Source organism: Phyllostomus hastatus, unplaced genomic scaffold, assembly GCF_019186645.2.
Source record: "Phyllostomus hastatus isolate PE091 unplaced genomic scaffold, TTU_PhHast_1.1 phas_scaffold_1674, whole genome shotgun sequence".
NCBI lineage: Eukaryota > Metazoa > Chordata > Mammalia > Chiroptera > Phyllostomidae > Phyllostomus > Phyllostomus hastatus.
Window position 1 is genome coordinate 719223 of NW_025334011.1, and position 26135 is coordinate 745357.

The window sequence follows — 26135 nt, forward strand, 5'->3', positions numbered from 1 at the left end:
AGGTGTGGCTGCTTGCTCCGCTGCCCGGGCGGCCTCAGCTATGCCAGTAAATTTTTTACTAGCGTTCACTCCACGACGTTAAAGAGTACAGATTCGTCCACCGGAATGGGAAAAGAAATCAAGAACGGTGCGCGAGATGTCGAGAACCGATTGGGGGACAGGGGAGCTTTGGAAGGGAACCTCCCAGGATTATATCGTTTGGCTGGAAGAGGCCTCTACCTTTTTAAAACCACAGCCACAGGAGCCTTCTGAATTCAGCTAGCCCCACTTCGTGTGTGCTTTTTTAGTCAACAAATGTTTACTGCCACTTGTAATGAGCGGGGCCCTAGAGTAGGCATTTGTGTATAAAAGACCCTGGGAGGAGTGTTAAATCTGATTTAAAAGACCAGATCTTACACTGTGAAAATGTGACTGAAGATACAAGGCATGATATATATCAAATGCGAAATACTTTGCTATTTGAGTTCTGAAAAGGAAGAGAAATTTGCCCAGGGTGATGAGGGTCAGTCTCTCTCTCACTCTCTTACAGAACTAGGGTTTTTTGTGTGTGTTTTTTTTTGTTGTTGTTGTTTTTTAATAACACCAAGGCAAACCTTTTCATTGCTCTGCACTGCCAAGAAACCCTGCCAGCCTTTTCTGCCCCCTGATCCAACGTCTAGGAGATTAACCTTAGCTGAATATTTCCAACGTGCATCGACTGTGATTGTCAGAGTTTATTTTCACGTCTCTGTGAGCCAAATGTGATGCACTTTTTTCAGATGAGGAATCTGAGGATCAGTATTAAGTGATTTGTGCTAAGTACCGAGAAAGAGAAAGAATGCAATTGACCCAGATTCCTTGCCTACCAATCTCTTGCTCTTTAAGCAAACACTGCCTGTCCCAAACTGGTGGGATGGTTCCTCCTAGGTTATGGTCCATTGGATTCAGTTAAAAGTAGTCCAGTGTCACCTTTCTTACTTTCCTTTATTACTTTCTCTTTATTTCTTTATTACTTACCTACAAAGAGAGCTAATACTGACCATTGACTTAAGAGTCTTAGTAAAGCCATAAATTGTGAGCTGTATTGGTTGGCACTAATCTCCAAATGGGAGTATCTAATCAGGGCAGAAGTGAATGCTTTTCATTTTGTAAGGAATCTGCTTTCTACTTTGTTCTTTAGGCACAGTCTTTTTTTTCTCCTTAAAATTTTTTATTTCTGTGTTACCTGTTTATTAACCACATCACTGTAGAATGAAGAAGACACTCCTATCAGGTGTTTATAACTAACAGTTGTGGTACAGGGTTTGAAATAGAACTTTTCAATCATTGGCTAGTGTAACTAGTAGGGATTAATCTCAATTTCAGTTTATTTTATTTGATTACTTCCTCTTATTAAGGGTTGATGCTATTTTTAAAGTATTGTTCAAAAATTGAAGCCTAAGGATGATCAAGATCAGAAATGGAAGATTTAAGCTAAAGTTTCATAAATCCCTACAATGACAGCAGATGTATAGCACACTGTTAGCACATAAAGTTCCAATAGTTCTTCATGATCTTTATTTCTGAAATAGTTTATTGATGTGTAAGTGCTCAGAAAAATTATTGGGAAAATGTCATGTCCCACTTCCACTGTGATTAAAGACCAGTCGCTGAGGACATTTCAAATTAGTAGAAGTTCACTGATACATACGTTATTGACATACAAAATTGACTTAAAATATTTCTTGTTTTAGGCTGAGTTTTTATTTTTAACCTGTTATTTTTATATATACCTTAGAACACATTCATACTTGGAAATAGGAATACTCTGCTTATTAATAGAAATAGTTAATTGTCACTGCCCTGCAGAGTCAATGCAATATTTCTTTCTATAATGTACCAGGACATCAGAACCCTAGCTCTCCTGACTCCATTTGAGCAACTGAGACCTAACAGTATTTTAAAAGACCACATTTCAATTACCAGGACAATACGTGTACTCAGCCTAAACAACCTATGGATATTTGCCTCCTCAACACCCAATTTTTAACTCTGGCTAATGTATTTACCAAGAATGTATAATGTATAACTTTGCGAGACTATTCAGGGTGGGGCAAAAGTAAGTTTACAGTTGTTCATATAGAAAACAATACAGTAATTAATAATAATAATAATACAAGAATAAACCGTTTTGTGTACTCACAAGTGCAAACCTACTGTTTCCCCACTCTGTATATTAGGGCATTATCTTTTTATTTAAGAAATCCTAACTTTGCTCAAAGATTTCAAAGTTAACCTTTACATTTGAGTTAAAAGACACTGATGAAGAGAGCAAAAGTGTGTGCAGAAGAGATAGCCTAAAGTTTTCAGGCTTCATGTGTCAGTGTAAAATCTTTCAGGATATAATGTCCATAAAGTATTCAGCATGCCTAAATGCAGTGTAAAAGAAGGCTTCTGATGGGCCTTGTTATGTCCCTCGTTAGTCTTTGAGGGTTGGTACTCTGCTAAATTTTTGTGCATCTACCTTTTCAATCTCATAAAAGTTTTTACCATGTCATTTTTAATTGATTTATAAAAATTTCAAGTAATGCATGGATCTGTTTTCATTTTTAGATGTTTTGTAGTAATAATGCATTGAGTACAAAGTGAACTTTCCTCTCTGTGGGTCCCCAATCCCCCATCACCACTATCATTTATTATCTGAGACACCACCTTTGAGTTTGGTGAGTTTTCTTTTAGAACTTCTGCATACATTCACAGACATGTGCATTCATATTTAATGGGGTCATTTTCCCCTTGGTATATGACCTTCCATACCATTTTCTCAACTATGTAAGAAGGAACTATTGGGTTAGCCAAAAAGTTCATTTGGTTTTTTCCGTAAGATGGCCCTACTAGTCCTTAGTTGTCTTTAACTTCATTTGAAACAATTTTGTTAGATTATATTGTGACAGCTGTCATATCAGCCTGCCTTTTAAAAAAACCTTATCAAAATTGGTGAATTTTTGTGTAGCCATTTTAATATTGAAGATGGAAGAAAATACGCAACATTTTCGGCACATTATGCTTATTATTTTCAAGAAGGGTAAAAACACAACTGAAACACAAGAAAAGATTTGTGCACTGTATGGAGAAGGTCCTGTGACTGATTGAATGTGTCAAAAGTGGTTTGCAAAGTTTTGTGCTAGAGATTACTTGCTGCACGATGCTCCACAGTTAGGTAGACCATCGAAGTTGATAGCGATCACATCAAGACATTAATTGAGAACAATCAATGTCATACCACGTGGGAGATAGCTGACATACTCAAAATATCCAAATCAATAAAGTTATTTGAGAAAATGAAAAATATGTCTTTTATCTTACGGATAAAACCATATGAACTTTTTGGCCAACATAAAACTTGCATGCCATGGTCCAATACTTTTAGTGCCTTCCTTTTCCATCCTAACTTTAGAAGTCATTTTGTGGATGGACAGAATGGGTAAGAGATGGCTTCTCCTTGGATTAGCTACAAGGTAAGAGGCACTCCTACCATCTGACAGTTCTCAGAGCTGCAGCAAATATTTATATTTAAGGCAGTGCCATGTAAGTAGCCCACATCTCTGCCCTGGTCTTTTCTCTCCCAATTACAGCAGTATACAAAAAAAAAAAAAAATTGTCCCACTCACAAAGAAGCAGCCTTCTTTCTGTATTCGTATGTGCTGTTTTGAGATGGGAGGAGGGCTAGGAGAGGAATAAAAAGAAGGGGAAAAAATCCTTGGAAAGGACTGGCAGCTTTACTATGACTACCCACTTCAAAGTCGAGTATACCTAACTATGAGTGCCTTACGTGAGCCATGGAAAGTGCTGACAGTAAGGCTTCTAGAAGCATTTGACTGTTTTTCACAGAAGCACTTGAAGAATCTCTGATTTGGGGAAAGAGCTTTCTTATATATGAACCCAGGGATGAATATTTAAGGTGATAAAATTACTCTTATGTTCACAGTTTCATATACACACACAACATAAAGATATGTATATATTATGTATATATATTATTTATGTATGTATATGTATATATTCATTGATTTTAGGTTATCCTTCATAGACATTTTTATTTCTCTCTCTCATCTTCTTCCACTATTTAGTAGTACTCTAGAAAATATATTCTACCTGGTAAGGAGTTGAGTACACATCAGTCAGTTCACCTGCTAATGCTTTTCAAATTTTGAATTGACAAATGTACCTTATTCTGTTTCGTAAATATTGAGGCAGCTGCTTAAAACCAGGAGATGGGGCGAAGAGTGTCTAACCATCAGAACCCAAAAGTTCTGAGCATTCACCTTCATGCTAGTAGTTTTTAGAGCAGTTGGATTTGTGACTTTTTTAAAGACAGCATTTTGATATTAACATAGAGAAGTGCTGCATTTACAATATTAAGATTAACAAACTGTTAGCCTTCAGCTCTTTTCCAGTGGTTAAGAACACGAAGAACCACTTTCTGATCCTTAAATGCTGTCAAATGGCAGCTATAAGCAAGTGCCCATGTGGAGGGATGGGAGGGGGGGTGGGGAGGCAGGGGGGACCCTTAGAAATTCAGCTTCTTCAGACAATGTGTAATTGTGAATTAGTGACTTCTGTAGAACTGGAGGTTAGCCCTTAAGAGTACGGAAATGCAGGTGGGTATTTTCCACACACAGCTGAAATAACCAGGGACATCCTGAGCTTCTGAGGTACAGGGAACTGGGTCATGCCCCATTTCCTGCGTCATGGCTAAGCAGCTTTTCTACTGCTAGCCTTCCTGATTCGGCTTTTATCACCACTGGTGTCTATCAGTTTCTCTTCTCAGCCAATCTCTCCCTTCCCTTCTGCCACTGTTCTTTTACCTACTCTTCTGGCTTGCATTGCCAAAAAGTCAGATAACGCTTGTGACTGATAGCTTTATCAATAAACCAATTTGGGTAGAGGTGGCTGGGAACAAGCTTCAGAATATTAAGTGTAATCTCTGAGTCTTTGACTTCATTTTGGCTGGTCCCCTCTTAATAACCATATGTTCATTCTTCATAGATAAATGTTCTTTTTTTCTTATTACTGATCTTCATTCTAGATGCCATTCTAAAAGGCACTTCGTTAAATAACAAAAGTTTTATTGTAGTTAGGTAACCCAAACAATTACGAATAAAGAATGTGACTACTAAGACAATAACAGTACTTAGTGGCTACCACTTATAGAGTATTTTTATCTGCCAGGCAGATAGCTTAAACTTCACATGTATTAATTTTTTGTTGGATAAATAAATATTTATTTATATAGCTCTATATGGCATTTCTTTAATTTTCTGATAGATAGCCCTGGCTGGTGTAGCTCAGTGGATTGAGCACAGGCTGCGAACCAAAGGGTTGCTGGTTGGATTCCCAGTCAGGGCACATTGTGGGCCAGGTCCCCAGTGGGGTCCACGTGAGAGGCAACCACACATTGATGTTTCTCTCCCTTTCTTTCTCTCTCCCATCCCCTCTCTTTAAATAAATAAATAAAATCTTTTTAAAAAATTTCTAATAGTTAGAAGAGCCAAAACATACAACTACTTAGTTAACAATTAGTGCTGAGAAGAAAAAATGGGGAGGAGGAGGAGTCCACATAGACTTCATATAAGTAGATGGATGCAACATAGGTTTTTAATAAGAATATTTGATTCGGTGTCTCTAGCACGACTTATCTAAATTATTGTAAAACACAAAACTTATGATGGAACAACGTTGAATTTAGAAGATGATATTATGGAGATACAGATTCTGTGGTTTTAGGAAAGGTCTTCTGTCAAATTGCAGCACACATAAGAATCACCTGGAGACCTTAACACATTTCTGGCCCTGTCCCCAGAGGTGTGTTGTTGTTATTGTTTTGTTGTCTTTTATTGAGGAATAATTGATATGTAACATATTAGTTTCAGGTGTATAACATAATGATTCAATATTTGTATATATGGCAAATTTTCTTTAACTGAGGCAGAATTAATTTCTATTCCTGAATAGCCTGACTCCAAAGTCCATGTTCTTAATCACTGAATGCTCCCTCACCAAGGCCTCAAATAAACCAATTTGGGTAGAGGTGGCTGGGTGGGAGAGAGATCAGAGGAAAGATGGCGAAAGAAAGCAGTTCTGGGGATAAAAGACTAGTTATTGGCCTCAAAACATACTCACCTGACTTTCTTCCTGTCTTGCATCTTTCCCTGTATGTTTGACTTTTAACAGAAAACTGTGTTAAAGAGGTACAATTTAATAAGAGAATGTATTCTTATAATGTAGGTTATAGGTAATAAAAAGTCTAGGCAGATAAAGATGAGAGTGTGGCAGAATAAACTAGATGAAATAATATTTCCTTGTAAACTAGTATTTTTGAAAATTCCTTAATTACAAGATTTGCTTAAAAGATAGACTTCCTCTTTATTATGGCACTATAGGTAATCTATAATCATAAATAAAAGTAGAATTGTACTTTAATGAATTTTACAAGACATCACAACTGTTATATTTCTACCTAAACCTTATTAACATTGAAACTCATTCCAATAGTGCAAAGTGGCTCAAGTATGAACCTTAAAATTTACTTTGGGAAGACAATAGTGCACCATAGGCATTAAAGAATTGGTTTGAAATTATGTGAAAGGAAATGCTTTTAGAATAGCAAAGCAGTGTATATGAGAGGTTAAGTATTGACATGGCCATGCCCTGTACTATAGCTATATTTGAATAATTGTGAAAAGTTCATAGTCTTCCTACAACATATCAGGAGTTGGGGGCTGCTGACCAACATGGTATTTTTAGCAGATCCCTTCTTAGTGATTGTCTGGTTCTGTACTTGTTCCACACCAAATGAACATGACACTCAGCCTGGGCCAGTGAGTGGTGTGAAGAAGGGTGGGGCCGAGGTGGAAAAGTATGAAACCTAATCACAGGAAAGGAGAGATTGGCAGGCTGTGACAGCAGAAGGCATGTAGAAAGCAGGAGAAAGTGTCTCAGCATACTGGCTTTTAGAATACAGTTCTTCTTACTCTAGAATCTATGTAGGGACTTCCCACAGATATTCATCTGCTTCCCTTGCCCTTTTATGAACTTAAGAAATCTGGTCACCTAATATGAATGCTGGTAAATTCTGACCCATCTCTTCTTCCTTCCTCAAAGGCCAAAAGATACCCTAGCATACCCTTTGACCAGATCTCCTTTTTGCTGTCTTCTGTCTCAGTCCCATGAACATTCATCCTTACTGATTTTCATTTCATGTGATGTTGGAGTTTCTGCTTTGTTTTTTCCAGAAGCCTCGAAGGCAGAGAACTAATAGTGATGATAATGCTGACATTTGCTGACTGTTTACTTTGTGCTAAGCACCCTGCTAAGCATTTTACTTGCATTGTTTCATTTAACTCTGAAGTTGTTATTATCCCCATTTCATCAGAGAAGAAACAGGCTCCAAAACAAGTAATTTGCCAAGGTTACTCAGCTTCTCGGTGGTGGATCTAGGATCACTGTGGGCATTCTGATTCCAGCGTCCACATGTTCTCTCAGCCTGCCTCACTGCCTCCCACACCTGGAACCCTGTCCCAAATTAGAGGTTCCTTTCCAGGCAGCAACCCTATAGTTCCTTTTCTATTCAGTAAAGTCCTATTTGTTAAAAAAAATGAATGAATGAATGAATATGAAACTCACAGGTCACCAGTTTGATAGAGAAAATAATTGTATGTAAACAACACTGAATAGCTGTGTGACAAGGACTTAGGAATTTCTAAAACACCTATAATTGCCTTTTTTTGGCTGTTGCCTTGTTCTTCATATTTCTAGTGGCTAGCACATAGTAGGTGCCATATACATATTACGTGAATGATTCTGTTAGGTACAAAAGAATGCAAACTGTTAGAGTGACCTGTCAGTTGGAGCATAAATATAGCTTAATTTGATAGGACTTGGTGGTTTTCATGGTTAAAGTGAAACAGGAGGGTAGAAATATTCCATTTCAGGAATAAGAAGTACTTTAGAGGTACATATCTATACCAGTAAGTATTAAGACTTTAGTGGTAGGTACTATTTTAAGCAATGTGTAATGGTGTGCAAAGCAAGCAAAGCTCTTCTTCTCCTGGAGCCTACTGTCTCTGTGAAGTGAGTTATCTAGTTTCATATTATAGCTGAGTAAATTAAGAGAAGATACATTTTTCAAGATTGTTTACTAAGCTATTGGTAGAGTGATGTATTTAAATCATTATCTACTGCCATTTAGCCTTGAAATAATCTTTATTTATTAAGTAGGAATTATTTCTAGTATTATTCTGGTTAATTTTAACAACTAATATGATTATGCATTATAATACTCCTGGTAGTGTTTGTTTTAACAACATAATAACTCAGCTTCTCAGTTGTAATCATTTTCAAGTACTTATTACCATCCTTGGTTAATATCTACAAAGTAGTACTAGTCTGCCAAGTGTATAACCCTCAATTGTAGAAATATTAGTAGCAGCAGAGGTTAACATAATAGATTTTTGTCTGAAAGAAGGAAGGAAGTGAGAGGGAGGGAGGACTGGAGCAAGTGAACAAACCAGCATTCCACTGAATAATCTTACAATTTAACAAAACATCTGGGCTTTCCACCAGTGTCATTTGTCATTATCACGATAACTTATCAAGGAAGTCCGTTTTTGCTAATAGCAACTAGTGAAATCAGAGAAAAGGAGATGAGGTTTTTCTTAAATTTTAAAACTGATTCAGAAAGCTTTGGGAAACATAACTTGTGAGATTTACAAACTGATTTAATTGTATGAGGCAACAAATTTTAAGCAGCACCATTATGTGCGGAATAGGAACTAGGTAATAGGAAATAGCTACTATAAAAGAAATTAGTGAAATGGTCTCTTCAAACCTGTTAGGAACAATTGGCATACCTGCAAGAAATTTATTTCTGCCCTGGTGGGTGTGGCTCAGTGCGTTGAGCACTGGCCCACAAACCAAAAGGTCACAGATTCAGTTCCTGATCAGGGCACATGCCTGGGTTGCAGGCCAGGCCCCCAGTTGGTGGCTGGTGAGAGGCCAGCAATTGATGTTTCTTCCCCCTCTTTCGCCCTTTCTTCCTCTCTCTAAAAATATATACATGAAATCTTAAAAAAAAAAAAAAAAGAAATCTATTTCTGAAAAGTATCTAAATAATATAAAATGAAAAAATTAGAAATAACCCAAATGCTCACCAGCATGGAAAAGAATCAGAAAATTGTTTATACAGACAATGAAATATTACCTTATAATACAGTAACAAAAGGATAAACCACAGTGGCTGCACTACAGTGCATGAGTCTTAGAAAACTCAATATTGAGTGAAAGGCTTTAGAAGGTCAGAAAGAACATGAGCCCCTTTTTATGAAGTTAAAAAACTGAAGCTAGACCTATTGTTGAGGCATCTGTGTATTTGTAATAATATTTTAAGAATAAGACTATGATTTATACCACATTCAAAAATGATTGCACATCGCAAGAAAGACCCGTGCTGAGTTCTGTTTCTCAGAAAATGCCTACTTACTAAAAACCTGAGCTAAATGTATAAAGGTGACTAAGTAGAATATATGGTTTGTGAAACATTAAGCTATAAAGTGTGAAAGCTGATAGTTGCAAAGTATAGAAGAAAACATGGACTTTGGGGCATCTACACAGAAGCAGCTTGGAGTCCCAGATCTGCTGCTCACTAACTGTGTGATCCTGGCCAGTCGCTTGGCTTAACTCTGGTTTCCTTGTATGTAAAGAGGAGATATCAGTGTCTATTTTGCAGGATTCTTGTGAGGATTTGATAGGGTATATATAAAGTATTTTGTAGAAAATAGAGATTCAATAAATGATAGTTACGTTAAGTAGCAGTTTTTCCACACTGTCCCCGTATAATGGACATTGGGCAGAACAAATCAGTCTTTGTCTTATAAAAGTAACTGAGTAAATGTACTTTAAAAGGAATGTAACTTCGGAATTTGAAGTGTGAATCTTGTTTGCTTTGAATCAATCATATTGTGGAAAATTTGAGCTGTGTAAGCAGCTAGAACATAGTATTATTCAGATCATCTTGGGTTTGAACTTCACATAGGCCTACTTATTTTAGTGCCACAGACTGCATACCAGCTCCTCACAACTGTTTTACAAATATGTGTCTTTATTAACAAGGGGGATTAAATGAGAAAATAGTTCAATACATCTTATAAATAGTATATTTATGAGAAAAAAAGTTCAAGGTTTGTATGTCTTACCGATGACTTAATATTACCTTTATATTCTAAGCTAATGCGTGTACTTGATAAAGACCCCCATGTAAAAACAGTACTAAGCAATATTTAGAATTATTTTATTAGTCTTCTGCAAATAGTGCTTGTTTTTTATAGTAAATTTGTTGCTTATGGACAATGAGTAACTGTTCATCCTGAAAACTCAAGGGTGTTTACCTGCAAACAGGTATAACTAGATAGTAGAAATACAGGTTTTCCTATCCACCCACAGTTCTTATTTCTGAAATGGCTGCTAACACCTCCTCAAACTGATAGCCCTGGCAAACTCAAGGAGAGCCAGTGTGGGCAGGTTTTTCTCTCCTTGGCAAAAGGTTTAGTTGCTTTGGACTTTCCTCCCTATATCTTCTAACTGAAGAAAAGGGCCTTTGGAAGGAAATTTAACCAAGTTTCTCTGCTTATTAACCTAGATGTTCTTGTCCTGGTGTGTTGTAATCAACCTGAATCTCCTATTCAGGAGTTAGTAAATGCTTATTGGTTGGTTGGTAGAAAGATTGTTTGTCATGGTTTGTGACAGTCTCAATTGGGGTATGGGTAGACTACAGGCCATCCCAAAGGATTCAGCTTTGTTTATGTGTTTAGTGTTCTGTATTTTAAGAATGTATCAGTCATGTGTACAGAGGGCCAAGCCTGTTTGGCATTGTGGTTCCAGGAACTATTCAGTGTCAGTTTGACTTTAAGGTTTTAGTGAGTATTTACTATGTTTTGAAGTATTGCATGGCTTAAAGTGCAACTATAAACTATCCCCTTTCAGCTTTAATGTGTAACATGGAAATATGTCTAGCTAGAAAGGAATCAAACTGTAATTCAATGTGCATATATTAAATGAAGACTTGTGTTCAGTATTTGAATATACAAACTCTGCCTCCTCCAGAAAGTGATCTTGTCTTACTGCTTCATGCCCAATGCCTGGGTCACTGCCTGGCAGCATGGAGTACTCTCAGTGAATATTGAATGAGTGAATGAATGAATAGTTCTGGATCTGGATGTAGGATAATTTTGGAAGAGATTGAAATAGAAATGAATAAACCTGTAATATTTTCTTTTCCTTAGTAACCTAATGATTTTCTTCCTGATTTTATTTCATTTTTCTTAATACATTTTATTGATTATGCTAATACAGTTGTCCCATTTCCCCCCTTCATTCCCCTCCACCTCGCACACCCTCTCCGACCCACATTCCCCCCTTTAGTTCATGTCCATGTGTCATAAGTTCTTTAGCTTCTTTAGTTTTCTGTCATTTTACTATACATGTTTATTTTTTTCTTCTTTTCTTAGATAAGTCCCTTTAACATTTCATATAATAAGGGCTTGGTGATGATGAACTCCTTTAACTTGACCTTATCTGAGAAGCACTTTATCTGCCCTTCCATTCTAAATGAAAGCTTTGCTGAATAGAGCATTCTTGGATGGAGGTCCTTGCCTTTCATATTTGGAATACTTCTTTCTAGCCCCTTCTTGCTTGTAAGGTCTCTTTTGAGAAATCAGCTGACAGTCTGATGGGAACTCCTTTGTAGGTGACTGTCCCCTTATCTCTTGCAGCTTCTAGGATTCTCTCCTTCATTTTTACCTTGGCTAATGTAATTATGATGTGCCTTGGTGTGTTCCTCCTTGGGTCCAGCTTCTTTGGGACTCTCTGAGCTTCCTGGACTTCCTGGAAGTCTATTTCCTTTGCCAGATTGGGGAAGTTCTCCTTCATTATTTGTTCAAATAACTTTTCCACTTGTTGCTGTTCCTCTTCTCCTTCTGGTACCCCTATAATTTAGATGTTGGAATAGTTAAAGATGTCCCGGAGGTTTCTAAGCCTCTCCTCATTTTTTTGATTTCTTATTTCTCCATTCTTTTCTGTGTGGTTGTTTCTTTCTTTCTTCTGGTCTACTCCATCGATTTGAGTCCCAGTTTTCTTCCCATCACTATTGGTTCCCTGTGCATTTTCCTTCATTTCACTTACCATAGCTTGTATTTCTTCATCTAATTTGCAACCAAATTCAACCAGTTCTGTGAGTATCCTGATCACCAGTGCTTTGAACTGTGCATCTGATAGGTTGGCTATCTCTTGGTCGCTTAGTTGTATTTGCTGTGGAATTTTGATCTGTTCTTCTGTTCGGGCCATTTTTTTTTGGGGGGGGGGGGGTCTTGTTGTGCCTGTTATGTATGAGGGGAGGAGCCTTAGGTGTTCACCAGGGCGGGGCAACCCAGTTCCTCAGTTGTTACCTGTGTGTGGGGGCAGGGTCTGAGAGGGAACAATGGAGCTTGCTCTGCTCTCCGTTGGATTTCAGTCCCTTCCGCCCCTTCCCCCAAGCTAACTAGACCTTTCTGGTGCTAATTCCCATGTGAGTGGGCTTGTATACGTTCTAGGACCCTGTGGGTCTCTCCAACAAACTCGCCTGTGAGGCAGGGAGTCTCTCCCTGCGCCTCAACCCTCATAGGTGCTTTCAATCAGTGTCCCGAGGTTCTATTTCCCTGCACTGTGACCCTGGGTTGCCAGGTCTGTCTCACTGCCAATTTCGCAGTGGTTTATCTGTGCGTGAATGGGGGACTGCCCAGTCAGCCAGATGCCTTGCACACAGTGCCTCGTTTCACAATCGCTACCTCGCTACCTCGTTGGGCCTGCCAGCCACCTGCACACCCAGGGTTCGCCCACTGTGGTCTTGCGCCTGAGATGCCTTACGCACCTGGTGCCACCGCTTTTTGTGCTGCGACCCCTCTCTGCTCGGCTGCCCTACTGCACCCTGCCTCCCTGTCTGGATGAATGTGTATATTTTAACTCCTTGGTTATCCGACTTCCATACAGTTCAATATTCTGTCAGATCTGGTTGTTATCTTGTTTCTAAATTGTTGCTGACCTTATTTTAGTTGTGCGAGGACGCACAGTATGTCTACGTACACCTCCATCTTAGCCAGAAGTCTTCTTCCTGATTTTAAATATGCATATAATTATACATATGCATTCTTACATTGTACCAGCTTGCCTTCCTCTAAATATGAAAGTTCCTGTTTACCTCCAGAATCTGTTTCTTAGCATTTTTTCATTGAAATTAATCTCACATCAGGGTGAAGCATTTATGAAATTTTAGTAATATTTGAGAAGAATTTTTTCTTTTAGTTTTCAGAAATTAATAAGTCAAGCTATCCCGCTAATAAGAAATCTCTAGAATGAAATAAATCACCTTGGGATATATTTCTTGAAGTTGTATGTTCTCTTTTATAACCAGACTCTTAATTAGGAAAAACAAAAACAAAAACTTGTTTTCAATGATCCAAAATATATATTTTTTAATCTTTATCAGCCCTTATCTTTTTGTTATTTATGTAGCTCAGAAAGCAAGGTATAAATATCTCCTTGAATAATATAGATATGTGGGGGGGGGGTGAATTGGTGGGCTGTTTTAATAGGAAAATGTGCCTTTAGAGTGTTACGGAATGAAAGTATTTTAAAAATATTATATAGCTTTGTCTTCTGATTAGAAACAGAAAACATGCTTAATATAGAAACTTGGTAAAGACAGCAACATCAATGGGGTGAAGTTGGCATTTAATCAGGAAGCATTTTACTTTTTTAACTTCAAGAGATTTTTTTTCTTGCATTTCTGTCAAGTCTACAATGTCAAACTTTGTATTTTGGAGAAGGAAATTACAAATGCCTGAGAGTATAATACTTAAATTGAAAATCTGCTCTAGCTTTTCTTAAAACACCACCTTTAGCAGAGTAAATAATTTTAGTAGCTAGATGTCATATGTAAGGATATGAAAAGATAGAGGTTAATTATGTGCTTGTTAAATTAATCATAACTGCCTCTTTTACCATCTTTGCTGTGGAGTATTGCCCAGTGTTGTCCTCCTGTTATCCAGCTTCTTTCTCCCAAAGTGAGGGGAATTGATGAGGATATGTGCATTGTGTTATGTCTGATCACAGCTTGACTAGCACAGTCTGGAAGTGGGTTGTGCGGGATGAGAGAGAGAGCAGCCTAATTGTTCTCCCTGCATCAGCAGCATCTATAAAGCATCCTGGGAATTGCTCGCCCTGCGCTCTGAGCAGCGGTCACATGAGCCTGGATTTTCAGTTCAGTTCATTAGTCAGCCATTTTGGTCACCACCCTGCTTACTGCGCACAACCAATCCTGTCAGAACTCAGCATCCCCGCTCATCTGAGCTGGTTCTGGAAGTGCTCTCTGCAGTTGAGGATTTCTTTTTAAGCTAAATTGAAAATATTGGGGGGTTTTTTGTTCATTGTTTTTCTTTTGTATTTTCTTTGCTGCACAAAGAAGGATTTTTCACTTATACATGCAGAGGCCAGTTTTTTTGAAGCCAGCTAAGGCGGCTTCAGCTGTGCAGGATTTGAAGCCTATAGCTCAGCTGAATGAGAAGGGGGTAGGGAAGGGGAGATAAAAGGCGAGAAGCTGGGCGAAGACGAGCATCATTTTATTTTGCTATGTGGTAGGAACTGTCTATGAGAAAAGATAGTAGAGAATTGTTTATCTTGAATAGTTGGTTCTTAAACCATAAGATATTTTTCCTTGTGTGTGTGTGTTTTTGAACCTCCCAACTCCTTTTCTTAAGAGCTTTGTTCCAGAGCTTTGGATTTGGGGGTTATTGGTGAGGCGGTTTTATTTATTTTTGTTGGGTGTGTGTGTTTGTGTGTGTGTGTGTGTGTGTGTTGGGGTCCCAGCTGAGTCATCATGTCTGCTTTGACGCCTCCGACCGATATGCCAACCCCCACCACTGACAAGATCACACAGGCTGCCATGGAGACCATCTACCTTTGCAAATTCCGAGTGTCTATGGATGGAGAATGGCTCTGCCTGCGAGAGCTGGATGACATCTCACTTACGCCTGACCCAGAGCCTACCCACGAAGGTACGGTCAGACCCTGTCCTCTAGCGTCTCTCCAGCAACCTCATTGTTGTGGCAGGCTGGGAGGGTCGGGGGCAGGTAGGAAGAACCCATGCATGTAAACTGTTAACAACCCTGGAAGCCTTTCCTCCTTGCCTCCCATCCAGTCCCCCTCCTCCACTTTACTAGGAGCTGAATATTTTCCCCTGCCCTCCTGAGGTACCCTTTCAAAACATGCTGCTGCTTGTCTAGAGTTCTTTGTCTTTAAGCCTCTAAAGAGAACATTTGAGGTCACTTACTATATCTGATCCTAATTTATAATGAAAAAGCTATTAATTTTGATTATATACTAAACTATTACAGAAATTACAGTGGCTCTTATTAGAATAAGTTAAGACAGCATGATTATAATAGTGCGTGATATAGTTGAAACACTCGAGGGGTATCATATCAGGATATAATAATGTTAAACGGGCTATGATATCTAGAAAAATATTTGGTCAAACATTATTGTTTCTTTAATAATATGGATTAGTAGGTTAGATGAGAAAGCAGTTTTACATGTGGAGTCTTAAAAAAGCATGATGTCTGAAAAGGTTAAACGTGATTAATAAGGCAATCCCTACCCATGGAATCTTTTGACCATTGCTTTTTTATAAGTTATTTATGGTAACTATGATGATCTATTTGAAATTTCTACTGTCAGTATCTTTAAGACCTTTGTGGTCTCTTGACTTGTCACTTTCTCCAGAAGGTTTTCAGCTTCTACCCCTTAATTTTAATAATACCATAAGGAAGAGAATTAATTTGACTCATAGCTCCTAATTATTTTGTTTTTATGTAGTAGTGGCCTCTTAGCTAGTGTTTGTTCTGTATCATTAAAATAATGAAGACAGAAATGCTTATACATGAGATAAATTTTTCATAAACATCTTCCTGGTGTTTAGGCATATAATCTGCAAAACAGGGCAGAAGGTAAATTGCACATAGCCGATTGCATTAGGTAAAAGTGATTCCTTGCCCTTGACCTTGCCTTGCAATCTTATCGTGACTCAGATTTCACCAGTGTGTCTGTTAAGAATTTTACTTTCCCAGTTAGACTTAGCCTTGACTAAGTATTAGAGAGGGTCAACATCACAGAATGCAAAGCAGTCTGATTTGGAGTATGTCTTTAAGGGCAACACTTAAGTAGTTTTAATTTAAGACTTTCTGCATATTTGAACAACTGGTTTATCAATTGGACACTTCTGGCTCCAAGTTTTAGAATGTGCACAAGCATCGGAAGACATCAGCTTCAATTCCATACAGTGGCAGTACTGTTTAAAACAAACTTTAGGGATGAGAAATACATTTTTAGCGGCTACCAAGAAGTCTTTTAGCAAATGCCTCAATTTGCATATCCCTGTCCATTTTGAAAGTCATGAAATATGAAATACTACCTTAATTGTAAAATCCAGGGTAGCAGTGTCTCAAAAATAGTTTTGAAAAATTTTAGTATTTTGAGTATATATTTGTTTTTTGAGCAAGTTTCCTATGAGCGAGCAAAAGTGAGCTATTTGGTTTATGTAAGCATTTGTAATGAAGAAACTTGTGACAAAATTTATGAAGGCTTGCAACCTAAACTCTTAAGTGATGCATCCTTTGATTAAGGAAAACAGACAAATGAGAAGTTTTAACCCCTTAGAACCAACAATAGAGGATGTGAGGAAAAGAGAAAAATGCTGATAATAAATTTTGGAATTCTGCCTTAAATTTGGCAAGAGAAGCAAGAATTTCAAATGGATAGCAATGGAAATAATAGAAAGAAGCCCAGGCCCAGGAAAGCCTCTGTAGCTTTAGTGATCTAGGAAACCAAGTGATCCTTTACAAGCCTATATTTCCTTGCTCCACTGGCTAAGTCTGGATGTGTAACCAGTCACTTGGACTCAGGAAATGTCTGTTTTAATATTAATATCAGTGACCATTGCTAGGTTTAATTCAGCTATCAGCATTTAAGTGGTGGTCACCAGGCCAGTGATAATGTGAATCTCACCTTGTTGACAACAGAGAGCACCTGGTGTCTGGACACATGGGAGTATTCACAGAATACTTCCTAGCCCATCCACAGAGGGAAAGACATCTGCACACACAAGTCCTACAGTGGGGCCTCCTGACTTCCACAAGAGAAAGTGGGCAAAAAAGCATAGTGTACCTACCCTCTTAAAATGATAATACAGATGTAGCCTCAGAAGTAGAAGCTTTATTGTTTCCAACTTTTGTTTTCTGAAAACAGAGTTCCTGCCCAGCTTAACCCTTAAGTACATAGGAATGAAAACATTCACTTCATTATTTGAATGGTTATTGTTGGTCAAGGAGGTTATCTCTCTTCTTTTATATATATATATATATACAATTTTTTACAAACCAGGAGCAAACCTTTGTAAGTAGATTTCCCCCAAAGACAAAAGCCTAGGATTGATTACACAGGAAGGCAGAAAGGCTTCATCCAGCAAAGGAGACTTGGGCTGGACCTTCTGTGATAACTAGGTGATTGCCAAGCAGATACGGAGAGTGCATTTCAAACACTGCAAGGTCAGCTGGCGGAGCTGATAGTAAGTTAAGAGGATTAAACGAGATAATTAACGTAAAGCATCCTATAAACATTAGTTATTTGTGTAATCATTATTCATGGAGCAGTAGTTTGAAATGCAACAGTTTAAGCCAGATTCCTAAATATATTAACATTTTAATAGATATTTCTGTTTTTATATCTAATCTTCTGAAACAGTCTTAAGGTAAACATTAATAGCTTAAATTCATATTTTAGTATTGTCCTTCTTGGACTTCTATAAATAAGAAAATAATTGGTAAAAGTAAAACTCAGTTATTAAGAAATACTTGTTTTCCTATTAACCTTCTTTTAAAGATGGGGAATCCGATATTGAGAGGTGATGCAAGAAGATCAATTTAACAGAATAAAATATACCATTTTGTTACAAAGACAACTAACTATAAGCTTTGAAATTACTTTTTTTGACTTAGGAAACTTCCTTCTCAAATACAGATAATAAGAGATGATGAAGAAATAAAATATTGAACAGACACATTGAGAAGAGAACCTTTGCTTACGTCTTTACGTCTTTGACTTGAGGGTTAGAGAACTGTACGTGGTGGCTGACTTACACATGTTATTATTGCATAGCTCTGCAGTTTTCCCCTGCCAGGTGCATTTTGTTTTAGTGTTTATTTAAGATATCTGGCACTTATACTGCAATGTATAAAGAGAGAGCTTACATGAAACATCTGTGAGTACAGTAGTACTACTGCAGTACACACAAGGAATGTGTTTTGGTCTGTCAGTTGATCAGAAATATTCATTGGGCATTCCTTGATACAAAGTCCAGTTCTAGGGACTGAGAAAGACAGCCCTTGCCCCTGAGCTCACCATCAAGGTAAAGGAGATGAAACAAAGATGTCAGAGGCTGCTATGCAACGTGTGAACTGCTTAGTTGCCAAAGGACAACCCTGTTTCTCAGGAACCGGGACATGGGTTCACTTTTCCCAAAGGACAGTGTATGTGCAGATTTGGCATCAGGTTTTTTCCATTCAGCAGGGAATACATACTGATAGCATCTAAGCAAGGAAAAAATCACCTGCAGGTGAAACGAAAGGTGTTTGTTGTTCAGTGACTATGGGAAGTGTCTGGTGCTGAGGTAACTCCAGGGACGTTTACTAATGTTACTTGCACTCATTAATATCACTGCATGAAGTATAACCCCATGCTGCCTGGGAACTGCACATGTTTTAATGAAAAAAAGTGAACATCTCAGTGGGCATTTTGTTAGGTAGAGCCGAATGGCTGTTTACTGAGAAACTTCATAGCATGAATTCACTACAGTCTAGTGCAGGGCTTTTTTTCCTGGGATCCATGATCCTAAAAATTATATGTAAAACCTTATATCTGTGCATTTTTTTCTGGGGGAAGATCGTTAGTGTTCTTTAGAACCCCCAGAGAAAAAAAAGTACTGCAGATTTTATCACAAAATCAGAGTATCATCCCTTCATTCAGCATATATTTTAGAATCCACTCATGCCTTCTACTCTAGATCCTACGGTACAGCCTAGTGAGCCAGCTGGGTCCTCTGTGTGCGCCATTCATAGTTTAGGTTGTAGCTGTTAGATACTTCCTGCCACAGATTTCTCCGTGCATTCAAACAGCACCATCACAAATGCTTACATGAACCAAACTGCTCACTGTTCCTCACTCATAGGAATCTTGTCCAAAAAGCAAATATGTACTCAAAGTACTAAATCATTCAGAGCTACTTCTGACAATGACACACTAGATTTTATAATTAAGAGAGTATTTCACATTGCATGACTTTTAAATGAATGGGAATACTTTTTAAGACAAAATATGCAAATTGAGGCATTTGCTAAATGACTGCTTGGTAGCCCTTAGAAAATATATATTTCATCCCTCGAGGCTATTTTAAACAGTGCTGTTGTATGGAATTCTAGTGATGTCTTTCAACACTTGTGCACATTTTGAAACTTAAAGCCAAAGAAAGCATCCAGGTGACCAACCAGCTGTTCAAAGATGCTGAGGGTCTTAACTGATGAGTGGGGGTGAAGTTACCACTTCAGACATTTACAGTGGTGACCAAAAATCATATCTGAGGGAGCTCCAGGGGAGATTTCCAGTTGCAGCCACGTTTGAGCAGGAGCTGTCTGGGCGCTGACTGAGGGCGAGGGTCGGGGAGGTAGGAAGATAGCACTTGCAGAGAGACCCAGGTGCCAGCCACAGCCCAAAGGTCTGCAGTATGTATTTTCAGCCCCTTCCGAATTTCCTTTCCATTAAATTTTCACCTCTTTGATCACATGCTCTACTAGGGACAAAATGTTAGGGATATTCGATTTTTTTCTCTCTTCTGGGTGTGCACAATGTTAATTTTTTAAGATTAAAATCTGAAGTGTTTTAACAGGGAGTAAGTTCACTATATGTGTGCACTTATTTCTGTACTTTAATAAAATATGGATCTATTAAATCATATAAGACTTAATAAGAATCAGTTCTCCCAATTAAGAGAAAAAATAACTCTTAGTCTTAATATTAAATATCAGTAACATAAATTGTGATTGGACTTCCTGTTTTAACTTCTTTATGTGTGAACCATACCTTATCTGTTCGATAATGAGCGTGTATTTCTTCTACTAAGACAACAATAAGTATGTAGTGCTCAAATTGACATTTGAGGGTGTACAGTAAGTGGCAGAGCCAGGATTTAACCCCAGGCAGCCATGGTTCAACCCATGACATAGCAGTCCTGTACCAGAATTCACTGAATACGAGTCCAACAGTAGACTTTTATGTAATAAGAAGGTCTTCTTCGCAGTCTCTGGTGACATATTTCCAGCAGTTTTATACACAGTTGAACACAGAATTGGCCAGTGAGCATCCAAATGAGGCCCAAAAGCATGACATTTGGGGGACCTGCATGGCGATTGCCATCAGTCCTTGGAGACTTTTGCTTTTAATGCACTGATTTTACTTTTCTTCTTTCCACTGATGAAGTGTGTGAAAATATTTACACAGTGGAGCAGACACTGCCAAACAGCAAAAATGGCACACTGCAGAAACTGACAGTACCTTGCAAGCTATGTTCAAAATGTTCCTCAAGCAGACACAAAAAGTGATGTGAAAAACTGTTCATGGTAGCAGTAATGTTTGTGATTATGGATTGTTCGAGGTAGTAACTAAATTGAATTCTTACTCTTTAGCCAAGCATTCCTGTGCCCTTTTGGGTGATCTTGCTTCTCCAAAGTTTTTCAAACTCCTTTTCAGTATTTACCTATGCCAGCCAGCTGTTGATTCTGTACTTCACCCACACCCTGATTATTCTTGTTTGTCTACTCCCTCTTGAGAGTCTTCATGCTGACGTTAAATCAGAAAGAGGAAAGAACCCTTGACACCCTTCATGCACAAGGCCTTCTTTAACAGTCCAACTCCCTCATCTCCTGAATCCTTGGGAACTGTCTGCGTCACGTGATTCAGTGCACTTGGAATCTTCTCCAGTGACATGTCTTTTAATCTATGTGGTTCCTCTTCAGAAGGCCTCACAGTGCCATGTACTATTTATGGTAGATATCCAGCACACTTTAGGTGAACTCTGTAGTGCCCCATAACCCCAGTAAATAATTCATTTTAAAAGAAAAGATTATTAGAAAACCCCCCCTACTGCACACAACTTATGGTTTCTAGATTTTAAATGTTTCCTTTTTAATCACTTATCTCATATTCTAGATACACTGTATCTTGTTAAGAAAACAGCAGTTTAATATAATATAATTTGTTGTTTAAAATATCCATGAATAATATTGAGTGCTGATGAAAGTATGAGAAGACTCAGATCGGGGCTCAGCTAGTAGAGCATATGTTGGTACAGCCTTTTTGGAAATCGCTTTATCAGTGTGAATCAAGAACCTTAAAAAATGACCCTAACTGGTGTGGCTCGGTGGGTTGGGTGTCATCCTGCAAACCAGAAGGTCACCAGTTTGATTCCCACTCAGGGCACAGTCCTGAGTTGTGGGCCAGTCTCCAAGTTTGGGGCACGTGAAAGGTAACCAATCAATGTTTCTGTCTCCCTCTTTCTCTTTTCCTTCTCCTCTCTCTAAAAATAAATAAATAAAATCCTAATTTTAAAAAACCCTTAAAAATTTATTCCCAGTGATTGTACGAGACATCTATCCTAAGGAAATGATCAGAGAAATGAGGGGAAGTTTGCATAAATATATTTATCACAGTATTATGTTGTATTGTAGCAGAATCTTAAAAGCAACTTATATAGCCTACCAGGGAAATTGTTCAATAAACCATAGAACATCAATACAACAAGCACTAAAAATGGTGCTGAGGAAATGTATTTAGTGGCACAGGATAATTTTTAGAATACAGTAAGTTTTAAAAGCTGTCTCCCAAGCCACATGCACACTGTGACTATAATTCGTTATCAGCGCAGGCACACATACACACAAGTGAAGTGGAATGTACCAAAATGTAAAAAGTGATTATTTCTGGACAGGGACTGCAGGTGATTTTTATGATATTCTTTATACTTCTTTATGTCTTCCAAATATTCTACAAGAGCATACTCATATATTAGCATAATCAGGAAAAATGCAAGTTTTTAAAAGAAAAAAGCTCTATGGAAACTGTAGGTGGACAGCCATCCGTCCCTCTGCCTCATTGACTCAGTACCTTCTGTGACAGCGTTCCACACCCCCACGAGCAGGAGCGGTCACTTAGAGGCGGTGCCACTACTTTACATTCAATTTCCAACATAATTTTTTAACATTTCTGGCAGACATTTGTTTTGCAGGTCACGGGCCTGTGTTTCCTGACGGCCTCACTTTGTTTTCAAAGTTTTCCAGTGCTGCATGCAGTGAACGCAGTGACCCACAGTGGCCACACTTGGATGTAGTTGGTACAGTGTTTGATTTATTCCTTTCCCAAGAGTTCAGAAAATAAAGCCTGAGTCATCAGGAATCCTTTTTTTTTTTTTTTTTATACAGTATCAGGTTATCCTCTGCTTTCGATATGGCACGTCTCCTTTGTCATCTGCCCTTGGTGAGATTACTGGAACTTTTGTTGCCACCAGCCCAGTTAGCCTCCAACTTACACTGTCGAGTTCTCCGAGTTGTGATTCTGTCTGTGTGTACGAGGCAGTCTTTGTGAACTTCTTAGAGCAAGGTTGTAGCTTTTAATTCCATCTCAGACTCCCCCTGGGCAAAGTTCTTTGGACAAGGTTCATTCCTCCTTGTTCTGCTCTGGGAGTAGCCTAGCTAGACACCCTGTCAAGGTAAGTTTTACCCACCTGCCTCTGGAATTTTATAAAATCCTAAAACAGGGAAAGAAACACTAGTAGAGTGGTATTTGCACCCTAGTTCATATTTAAAACCACATAAGAGCTGCCTGGTGCCTCTGAGCAGACCTCATGTAACATGCTCTCTTTAAGATCAGCTATCTCCTCCCCACTTGAGGTCTACTTTCAGTTTTCCTACCTCCTTCAGGCTCCTGCATTGAGGTCCATTTTCATGCACTGCCATTAATCACAGTGCCTTACTGTCTCTCTATTGGTGAGCCCTTTCTGGACCTTCTTGGAATGGAGCTTTTACTTTCACCTTTAATTTGTGCCTTTCTTAACGGAGTTCACTTTAACTCTTCTTGGTTTATCAGCTTCCAACACCAGAAGGTCATCTGTCCTAAACTAATCACAGACATATTTATCCTTTTCAAAGGTGAATGCTGTACAAGATTAGATAACTACTACTCAGTGATGGAGCTCAGATTGGAATTCCAGTTGTCAGATTCCCAAGCCTGGGTGCCTGTGAGACGCAGCTGGAAAGAGAGCAAATGCTGTCATTTGAGTTACCCACAGTATTTTCTGCTCTTCAGCTGTGATTCTGAATAGTTTTGGAATTGTGATAGTGCCTCTTTTTTAGGGGAAAGTGGAGTGCAATGGGGCACGATTTTCCATTCTGCTTCCTCCAACCTCCTACTACTACACTGTGACTGCTGCAAAGCTGCTTTTGAGTACAGGGGAGTGAATATAAAATCTCTTCCCTTGCAATTTTTGCTCTTTGAACTTTTCCAGAGAACACGTAAATGGATTTGATGAGCCAGAAGTGAAAGTATTGAGAAAGAGGGAAGCAAACTTGTTGCCAAAGGGCCCCTAAGTAATTATTTGTTTTTCATCATAATTAAAGATTCCCAAAATGAAGTGTTTGTGTCAATGTGTTGACAATAATTGGGTTCTTTTGGAAATATATTTAATATTGTTATATATGTATTTTAATGAAAACAATTTTATTTTTATAGTTATAGGAAAAATTGTAAGTGTTACAGAATATAAAAAAGTACCAGATACAAAATAGCCCTGACTGGTGTGGCTCTCTGTTAGGTGTTGTCTCACAAAGCAAAAGACACCAATTCAATTCCCACTCAGGGCACATGCCTGGGTTGCAGGTTCAGTCCCCGGTTGGGGCGTGTACAAAAGGCAAACCAATCGGTGTTTCTCCCCCTCTCTTTCTTCCTCCCTTCTCCTCTCTCTTAAATACATAAAGTTTTTTTAAGTACAAAATACAAAATAGTACAAAAATTCTAGCACCTATCTATAACCATGATAAGATTTAGTAATCAGATTATTTTTTAATGTATGTATACACACAGAGCTTACTTACAAGCTTATATAATTTTATACATGTAAAATCATACCATACCTGTGTTGTGTGACCTGCCTTTCTTCCTGGGCATTATCTTTCCACATCAGTAAATATAAATCTGTATCACCTCTGTGTCACCTTGCTTAATGTCTTCAGTTATTTGGATGTGACATAATGTCTTTGACTCCTTTATCACAGACGTTTAGGTGGTTTCTAAATTTGGCTACCACTGGAAGTTTTGGCACATCATTATGCTTATAGCTTGGACACTTTACCAGTTTTCATTTGTGGAAGTGAAATTTCTGGGTCAAATAGTAATGTATTTTAATCTTTATTTACATTTTCAAGCTGCCATGAACATTTTTTTTATTTTATTTTAAGAGCATGGTATCATGATGAACTTTCACATAGGCCACTTCTTTGCAACTCATTATTGTCTTTCACTGCTGCACTTGGTTGTGGTTTCTCACACTGTATGAAAATCTGAACTTTCCAAAGGAAACAGTTGTGGTTTCTAGGACGGTTGATTGAGCAGCTGCAAACTGATGATACTATTACACCTGTTCTTTTTTTTTTTTTTAAGCTAGTGGCAATGTCCAAAGCAGAAAAGAATGAGTTTTGCTGTTAATGTACAATGAGAAATTGTTAATGTACAATGCTAAAATTTGCTTTCTAGGCTGAAAAGACTGCTGAGATTTCTTTTCTCTTTCCTCTAGAGCTATAAAACTTAGGGTGTGTGTGTTAGAAGTACTGCGTTTCATGTGAGAGTCCCATAAGGCCCTGACCTGTGGGCTGCAGCTCCCCGCCCCCCTTGAGGTGAATCAGCGGCATTGTCCCTTCCAGTGCAGCCACTGTGGCAAGAGGGCAAAGGGTCCACAAATGAGGGGTCCTCTTTCCGTATCCCCTCACTTCCCCTCTGTCCGTCCTCCCTAGCCTTCCAGTGTCTCTAGCCCCTGCTCACTTGCCTTAGGAATCTATTTTATCTTCTTTCATCTCTCCAATACCAATCCCATTTGACCTTGTGTCATAGTTGCCTAGTTCTCCTCGGAACAGTGACTGTGAACATTTTATCTTTGTAACTTCTGTGCAAACTAACTGTACTAACTGCCTTAGGAAAGAAAGCCCTTTGTGCTCAGTAAATATTAAATGGCTCAAATGTCCATAACTACATTGAAAAAACCTACAATTCTACTCCTGTGTCTTTCTCCTTTCCTGTCACCCAGAACACTTCACTTCTGATACTGTACTTACCAAATGTGTAGGGGGGTTCCAGCACCAAGCAGTTCTGCAGCACCAGCTGGGTGCCTTACAATTTAACTCAGTTCTGACTCTCCCTGGAGATAACAGCAGATCCCACAGGTTGAGGGTTTAGTCCCATGACACTGCCCCCCACTTCAAATGACCACTGAAGCAGTAGGCCCCCAGATTATTCACAACTTGTCCTACTTGGCTACAAATCAGAGCTTCTTATGATTCTCTCCCCCTTGAATTTGACTATTTGCTAGAGCATCTCACAGAACTGAGGGAAACATTTACACTTTCCAGTTGATTAAAGGACATGATAAAGGATGCAGTGAACAGCTAGATGAAGAGATCCATAGGTTGAGGTCTAGGAGGGTCTCAAGTGCAGGAGCTCTTCTGTCCCTGTGGAGTCAGGGTAGGTCACCCTGCCAGAATGTGGGTGTGTTCACCAACCTGAAAGCTTTGGAACCCCACACAGATGAGATTTTATGGAGGTTTCCTCCCGTTGGCAAGCTCAGTCACAAACTCCATTCCCAGTCCCTCTCCCCTTTGTAGGGAAGTGGGAGCAGGACTGAAAGTCCCAAGCTCCTAAGTATGGCTTGGGCATCTGGGGGA

At 38.6% G+C, this 26135-nt stretch overlaps 1 protein-coding gene across 12 annotated transcripts in view; it reads left to right on the plus strand.

The window, feature by feature from the left end:
* RUFY3 (RUN and FYVE domain containing 3) overlaps positions 1 to 26135 on the plus strand; it is a 75062-nt gene that overhangs the window by 916 nt on the left and 48011 nt on the right. Inside the window, exon 2 of one of the 12 annotated variants that reach the window (XM_045858165.1) lies at positions 14975 to 15101. The exons of 8 other annotated variants lie outside the window; for them this stretch is intronic. In XM_045858165.1, the coding sequence (XP_045714121.1) occupies positions 14990 to 15101 (112 nt within the window). In that variant the 5' untranslated portion in view covers positions 14975 to 14989. Of the gene's footprint in view, positions 1 to 14307; positions 15102 to 26135 lie in introns of those variants that run through there. 3 more of the 12 variants (XM_045858169.1, XM_045858164.1, XM_045858170.1) reach the window with 3 other exon arrangements.